The sequence below is a fragment of the Tachysurus vachellii genome, chromosome 16, assembly GCF_030014155.1.
Source record: "Tachysurus vachellii isolate PV-2020 chromosome 16, HZAU_Pvac_v1, whole genome shotgun sequence".
Classification (NCBI taxonomy): Eukaryota; Metazoa; Chordata; class Actinopteri; order Siluriformes; family Bagridae; genus Tachysurus; species Tachysurus vachellii.
Genome location: NC_083475.1, coordinates 21,452,773 through 21,460,682, shown reverse-complemented (window position 1 = coordinate 21,460,682; position 7,910 = coordinate 21,452,773). Strand labels below are relative to the sequence as shown.

Below are 7,910 nucleotides of genomic sequence, written 5' to 3'. Positions count from 1 at the left end.
TCTCTCTCTCTCTCTCTCTCTCTCTCTCTCTCTCTCTCTCTCTCTCTCTGACCCCCTGTCTGTCTGTCTTTCCTCCTCTTTGTCTGTCTGTCTGTCCTCCTGTCCTCTCACCTGTCTGTCTGTTAAACACTTATGTTTCTTCTTCTCCTTGTTTTTCCTCAGTTGTGTTTTCACTCCTATTTAGTTTTCTTTTTAAACTGTGATACCCTTGGACTTTCACATGTGGGATTTATTTAGCACTGTAAACAAAACACTGATAAACTGAGTATGTGTGTGTGTGTGTGTGTGTTTCTCTGTCTGTCTGTACGTGTGTGTGTGTTTCTCTGTCTGTCTGTAAGTGTGTGTGTGTTTCTCTGTCTGTCTGTACGTGTGTGTGTGTTTCTCTGTCTGTCTGTAAGTGTGTGTGTGTTTCTCTGTCTGTCTGTACGTGTGTGTGTGTTTCTCTGTCTGTCTGTACGTGTGTGTGTGTTTCTCTGTCTGTCTGTAAGTGTGTGTGTGTGTTTCTCTGTCTGTCTGTACGTGTGTGTGTGTTTCTCTGTCTGTCTGTACGTGTGTGTGTGTTTCTCTGTCTGTCTGTACGTGTGTGTGTGTTTCTCTGTCTGTCTGTACGTGTGTGTGTGTTTCTCTGTCTGTCTGTACGTGTGTGTGTTTCTCTGTCTGTCTGTACGTGTGTGTGTGTTTCTCTGTCTGTCTGTACGTGTGTGTGTGTTTCTCTGTCTGTCTGTACGTGTGTGTGTGTTTCTCTGTCTGTCTGTCTGTACGTGTGTGTGTGTTTCTCTGTCTGTCTGTACGTGTGTGTGTGTTTCTCTGTCTGTCTGTACGTGTGTGTGTTTCTCTGTCTGTCTGTACGTGTGTGTGTGTTTCTCTGTCTGTCTGTACGTGTGTGTGTGTTTCTCTGTCTGTCTGTATGTGTGTGTGTGTTTCTCTGTCTGTCTGTACGTGTGTGTGTGTTTCTCTGTCTGTCTGTACGTGTGTGTGTGTTTCTCTGTCTGTCTGTACGTGTGTGTGTGTTTCTCTGTCTGTCTGTACGTGTGTGTGTGTTTCTCTGTCTGTCTGTACGTGTGTGTGTGTTTCTCTGTCTGTCTGTACGTGTGTGTGTGTTTCTCTGTCTGTCTGTACGTGTGTGTGTGTTTCTCTGTCTGTCTGTACGTGTGTGTGTGTTTCTCTGTCTGTCTGTATGTGTGTGTGTGTGTGTGTGTTTCTCTGTGTGTCTGTACGTGTGTGTGTGTTTCTCTGTGTGTCTGTACGTGTGTCTTTTTCTCCCTCTGTGTGTGTGTGTGTGTGTGTGTGTGTCTGTACGTGTGTTTGTCTTTTTCTCTGTCTGTGTGTGTGTGTGTGTGTGTCTGTACGTGTGTTTGTCTTTTTCTCTGTCTGTTTGTGTGTGTTTGTGTCTGTACGTGTGTGTGTGTTTCTCTGTGTGTCTGTACGTGTGTGTGTGTTTCTCTGTGTGTCTGTACGTGTGTGTGTGTTTCTCTGTGTGTCTGTACGTGTGTGTGTGTTTCTCTGTGTGTCTGTACGTGTGTGTGTTTCTCTGTGTGTCTGTACGTGTGTGTGTGTTTCTCTGTGTGTCTGTACGTGTGTCTTTTTCTCCCTCTGTGTGTGTGTGTGTGTGTGTGTGTGTGTGTCTGTACGTGTGTTTGTCTTTTTCTCTGTCTGTCTGTGTGTGTGTGTGTGTGTGTGTCTGTACGTGTGTTTGTCTTTTTCTCTGTCTGTTTGTGTGTGTTTGTGTCTGTACGTGTGTGTGTGTTTCTCTGTGTGTCTGTACGTGTGTGTGTGTTTCTCTGTGTGTCTGTACGTGTGTGTGTGTTTCTCTGTGTGTCTGTACGTGTGTGTGTGTTTCTCTGTGTGTCTGTACGTGTGTGTGTGTTTCTCTGTGTGTCTGTACGTGTGTGTGTGTTTCTCTGTGTGTCTGTACGTGTGTCTTTTTCTCCCTCTGTGTATGTGTCTGTACATGTGTTTGTCTTTTTCTCTGTCTGTGTGTGTGTGTGTGTTTTTCTCTGTGTGTGTGTGTGTGTGTTTTTCTCTGTGTGTGTGTGTGTGTGTGTATGAGGGCTCACAGTGATGATCTCTACAGCACATGGAGGACTAACAGGGCAACATGTTAATTGCCCTTGACCCAGTGTTGAGGATCAGATCAGAGCTCGGTCGTGTCAGTGGTGTTAATTTAATTTAACATTTTACGTTCTCGTTTCTTTCCCCCTCGTAGTTATCTGAACGATCTGGACAGAATATCGCAGCCCACCTACATCCCTACGCAGCAGGACGTCCTGAGGACTCGTGTCAAAACCACCGGCATTGTGGAGACTCACTTCACCTTCAAGGACCTGCACTTTAAGTGAGCGTCGCTAGTCAGTCTGTTGTGCAACACGTTTTACTGCCGTTCTACTGAGTCACTATCAGGAGTTTCTGTTAAACAGGATGTTGAGCTGGATGTCAGCTTTGTGTGAGGATTTCTGTCTCACGCAGCAGCACTAAACATCTGTGTTAAAGACTCATTGGCTTAGAGAAAGGTTTGGCTGCAGCCTTATGACTCAAATCCAGAAGCACAAACGTCGACTTTCGTGTGTGTGTGTGTGTGTGTGTGTGTGTGTGTGTGTGTGAGAGCGTCTTCCTTCCTGCTCATCACTTCCTCCCGTTGATGCAAACAGGAAGTTCTTAGCTCTAGCCAGTGTCCTCGTTCCTATGAAGGGTGTCATGTACATCAGTGTACAGTGTATGTTAATGATGCCATGGTCTGTGCAGGATGTTTGATGTTGGAGGTCAGAGGTCAGAGAGGAAGAAGTGGATCCACTGTTTCGAAGGCGTGACGGCCATCATCTTCTGCGTGGCTCTCAGTGACTACGACCTGGTGCTGGCCGAGGACGAGGAGATGGTCAGTGCCCAGATTTAGTCTGTGTAATTAATCTCTGCTGTGATTGGTTCATTTACAGGAAGGACAGGAAGTCAGTATCACACTCAGCTGTACCACAGACATCATTACTGTTATACAGTTTATAGCTCCTCCCACAATTCACACAGATATAGGTGTGTGTGTGTTCAGAAATGCATGGTCCAGCCCTCAGACTCGCCCTCAGACTCGCCCTCTGACTCGCCCTCTGACTCGCCCTCAGACTCGCCCTCAGACTCGCCCTCAGACTCGCCCTCGGGCCGCCTCAGACTCGCCCTCAGACTCGCCCTCAGGCTCGCCCTCTGACTCGCCCTCAGACTCGCCCTCGGGCCGCCTCAGACTCGCCCTCTGACTCGCCCTCAGACTCGCCCTCGGGCCGCCTCAGACTCGCCCTCTGACTCGCCCTCTGACTCGCCCTCAGACTCGCCCTCAGTCTCGCCCTCAGACTCGCCCTCAGACTCGCCCTCAGACTCGCCCTCAGACTCGCCCTCGGGCCACCTCGGGTCGCCTAAAAATCTGTGTGTGATGCTGAACAGACTGCAGTGTTACGACATGGAGTAGAGTAAAGAAGAGAAGAGTGTGGAGCTGTTGACCTTCTGTTCCAGTCAGTTCACCTGCTCTGTCTCTCTCTCTCTCTCTCTCTCTCTCTCACACTCTCTCTCTCTCTCACTCTCTCTCTCTCTCTCTCTCTCACACTCTCTCTCTCTCTCTCACACTCTCTCTCTACCTGCCTGTTTGTCTGTAGAACCGAATGCATGAGAGCATGAAGCTGTTCGACAGCATCTGCAACAACAAGTGGTTCACAGACACGTCCATCATCCTGTTCCTCAACAAGAAGGATCTGTTTGAGGAGAAGATTAAAAAGAGCCCACTCACCATCTGTTACCCTGAGTATGCAGGTACCTGTCTCACTCTCTCTCTCTCTGTTACCCTGAGTATGCAGGTACCTGTCTCACTCTCTCTCTCTCTGTTACCCTGAGTATGCAGGTACCTGTCTCACTCTCTCTCTCTCTGTTACCCTGAGTATGCAGGTACCTGTCTCACTCTCTCTCTCTCTGTTACCCTGAGTATGCAGGTACCTGTCTCACTCTCTCTCTCTCTGTTACCCCGAGTATGCAGGTACCTGTCTCACTCTCTCTCTCTCTGTTACCCTGAGTATGCAGGTACCTGTCTCACTCTCTCTCTCTCTGTTACCCTGAGTATGCAGGTACCTGTCTCACTCTCTCTCTCTCTGTTACCCTGAGTATGCAGGTACCTGTCTCACTCTCTCTCTCTCTGTTACCCTGAGTATGCAGGTACCTGTCTCACTCTCTCTCTCTGTTACCCTGAGTATGCAGGTACCTGTCTCACTCTCTCTCTCTGTTACCCTGAGTATGCAGGTACCTGTCTCACTCTCTCTCTGTTACCCCGAGTATGCAGGTACCTGTCTCACTCTCTCTCTCTCTGTTACCCTGAGTATGCAGGTACCTGTCTCACTCTCTCTCTGTTACCCCGAGTATGCAGGTACCTGTCTCACTCTCTCTCTCTCTGTTACCCTGAGTATGCAGGTACCTGTCTCACTCTCTCTCTGTTACCTCGAGTGCACAGGTACCTGTCTCACTCTCTCTCTCTCTGTTACCCTGAGTGCACAGGTACCTGTCTCACTCTCTCTCTGTTACCTTGAGTATGCAGGTAACTCTCTTCCTGTCTCACTTCTGTCTCTTGTCATCTGCCGTGTTGAATATGTCTCAGTTGTCTCCATTTATCAGATAGTAACGTGTGTGTGTGTGTGTGTGTGTGTGTGTGTGTGTCAGGCTCCAACACGTACGAGGAGGCAGCAGCGTATATCCAGTGTCAGTTTGAGGACCTGAATAAGAGGAAGGACACCAAGGAGATCTACACACACTTCACCTGCGCCACCGACACCAAGAACGTCCAGTTTGTCTTCGACGCCGTCACTGATGTCATCATCAAGAACAACCTGAAAGACTGCGGACTCTTCTAGAACCTCCCACGGTGGGATGTGTGTGTGTGTGTGTGCTCAAGTGCTCTTCTCTGTTTTTCACTTCTTCTCTCGTGTCCTTTTTTCCTCATCTCTCGTTTCATCTTTACACATTTTGCCTCGAAGCAGTTGAACCTCCTCAGTAAAACTCCAGATGAGCCAATCAGCAGGTGAGGCTGGGATGATTGACAGCTGTCTCACTTCACCTGTCTGTCACGTTAAAGGACGAACGTTTGGAGTTTTATTGCACACTGACTCTCTCTCTCTTCATCCCTCCATCTACTCGTCCTTTTCCTGTCTGATTCTCATCTTCCTTTGAAGCATTTTCGAATCTTTTCTGTTTTTTCTTTGAAACTTTTCCCCTCACATTTTCTTTTCTTTCTTTCTTCTTCTTCCTCTTCCTTTTTTCTCCTCCTTTCCAGACAACAATAGTCTCATTTTCTTTCTCTTTTCCTCTACTGAATCTCTCCTGTTGCTTTATTTCTCCTCCTCAGATCTTTTCACTCTGGGGGTTGTAATGTAGATTATTCCTGATTTATTCATTTCTCTCATCATCTTCTCTCGCTTTTCTTCCTCTTTTCTTTTGCCAGTGTGTCATTAACCAGTGTATGAAGTCTGATACTGAAACTGTCTCTCTCTCTCTCCCTCTCTCTCTCTCCCTCCCTTTCTCTCTCTCTCTCTCTCTCTCTCTCTCTCTCCCTCCCTCTCTCTCCCTCCCCCCCCTCTCTCTTTCTCTCTCCCTCTCTCTCTCTCTCCCTCCCTCCCTCTCTCTCCCTCTCTCCCTCTCCCTCTCTCTCCCTCTCTCTCCCTCTCTCTCTCTCTCCCTCTCTCTCTCTGTCTCTCTCTCTCTGTAGGTGGAGATTACAGTGTTTGGTGTTTTCCCATGAGGTTGTGTGTGTGTGTGTGTGTGTGTGTGTGTGTGTGTGTGTTGTACATTGCGTCTCGTCCCTCTGCTTTGTATTTATGCTTTTCATCTCTTTTTAACGTCAATGATCCAGAGGTAACATTTTAACCCTCGTTGCCATGACGCTTTTTCATCCACCTTTTAATTTCCCTCCGTCACGTTTCTCTCACGTTCTGTCGGTGTTTTTAAAACGGACGTGTTTTTAATTCTCTTCCTCTCCTGCGTCCTTCTGGACCGTTTTACAGCAGAGGGACATTTCGGCTGTCAGGTTTTTGTGCCTTGGCGTGATTTTATTTTTCAGTTTTTTTGCTCGTGTGCAGTGTTTCTTCTTCCATTAAAAAAAAATATCTCCTAATGTCTATTCTGTAAATAAAACTTTGTAATTGGTCTAAAGGGGCGGAGCTTATAGCAAACACCAGAAGAGGGTGGGGCCTATAGAAAAAGTGCAGAAGAGGGCGGAGCTTAGTGTAAACTCGATCGGCAGACGTGTCACTATTTTGATGATTTATTTCTTGACAGAACACTTTGTATAATTACTCAGTTAGCTTAGCTAACCCATTTACAGATGCTAACTGGATTAGCTAAGGTAGTCTGATATTAAGCAGCTAGCTAGCATTATAGTGTATAACACCATGGCGTTATTAAGTGAGCTAGTCATCCGCCCAGTGACACGCGTCATCTCTACAGCAGTAGCTATGTAGTTTAAGTAGTTTGCTACGTTCTATTGTAAGCTAACTTTGGGCTAGTTACTTAGCCACAGAATCGAACCTTTCAAGTTTCTTTTGTTTTTCAATGTTTTTTTTTTTTTTTTTTTAAAGTTTCTAAATCATGCACAATGCTAATCTGTTTCACTTTGCTAACATTAGCATTTCACCACTAGTGGTAGCTGTGTTGGGTTACTAGCATGCTAGAAAGGACTAGCATTAGCACGCTGGCATTGTTAAAAAGATATAGGCTTTGGTTATGCTTTGAAATAGTTTAGCAGTATGTTAGCTAACACAGTGCTGAGAGAAGGTTAGCTTCTGGTGTTGTGTCACACTGATGAGGTTATAATCACATCGGTGGTGGAGGGATTGGGTTTTAATTAGGCTCCGCCTATTTTGGACCACGGTGTGTGTGAATGTGTGTGTGTGTGTGTGTGTGTGTCTGATCAGAGCTGAATGTTGGTTTTATGTTCCGTCTCCATGGCAACAAGAAGATGCTTCAGACAGAGTGGCTCTGCTGTTGAATGACGTTAATGTGTGTGTGTGTGTGTGTGTGTGTGTGCGCGCTCCCAGAAGCCTCGGCTAGACGCCATCTCACACACTCACCCCTTAGGATCTGTTTTAAAGTTTTAACAAACACGCCTGTGTTGAGTAATTCGTAATGATGATTATGATGATGATGATTTATCCACTTTCTCTCTCTCTTTCTCTCTTTCTCTCTCTGAACATTTGTACACTCATGTCCCTTATTTTGCTAATAAAAAACATTTGCAATCCACATCGTCCTCCATCATCCTTTTGTTTGCTTTTCTAATGGGAGGGGCCTAAAATGCTAATGAGCATCTTTGATTGAAGGCCCTCTGTTGGAGACTCTCAGTCCAGGGGAAACGTTGACGTGGTGGTGCGTTAAACCTGTCGTGTCTACAGCGTCGCCTGCTGAAGGGAATTTCCTGATTTGAGGTTGAGGTTACATGAGCACAAAGGAGTCATGTGATTGGTCTGTAATGTTCTAAGTGCTTAACAGCAGCCAATAGCCTTTGAGATATCCCACATCCCTCCCTGTGAGGTATCGTGTGGGTCTTAAGTGGGTGTAGCCTGAAGCAAGACCTGTATTAATTTAACGAGATGCACAACAGGTTAAAGGTCATAACGGCAACCTGCAGTGTGACGTGACTCGGCGTGAACTCCGACCTCTCCGTCTCCACGGAAACCATCAGAAATCTTTATTCGACATTATTTCTGGCTCTGAGTGTGTGTTTGTATGAATCAGACGTGTGGGATTAGTCCTGACAGACGAGAGGAAGAAGGAGTTAAAGACAGGATGGAGCTCTAATTATAGACGAGGAGAGAAGAGAGGAGGAGAGAGCAACGGAGTGAAAGAAACACGAGCAGTGACTCTGATGCAGAACAATAGGGCCATTACCGCCGTGTGTG

At 46.6% G+C, this 7,910-nt stretch overlaps 1 protein-coding gene across 1 annotated transcript in view; it reads left to right on the top strand.

Annotated features, from left to right (window-relative positions):
• Window positions 1–7,254, top strand: part of gnai1 (guanine nucleotide binding protein (G protein), alpha inhibiting activity polypeptide 1) — an 18,197-nt gene extending 10,943 nt beyond the window's left edge. The window contains exons 5-9 of the mRNA XM_060889006.1: window positions 2,207–2,335; window positions 2,743–2,872; window positions 3,633–3,786; window positions 4,681–4,882; window positions 5,723–7,254. Coding sequence (XP_060744989.1) covers window positions 2,207–2,335; window positions 2,743–2,872; window positions 3,633–3,786; window positions 4,681–4,871 — 604 coding nt within the window. The 3' untranslated portion in view covers window positions 4,872–4,882; window positions 5,723–7,254. The remainder of the gene's footprint in view (window positions 1–2,206; window positions 2,336–2,742; window positions 2,873–3,632; window positions 3,787–4,680; window positions 4,883–5,722) is intronic.
• Window positions 7,255–7,910: the final 656 nt, after the last annotated feature.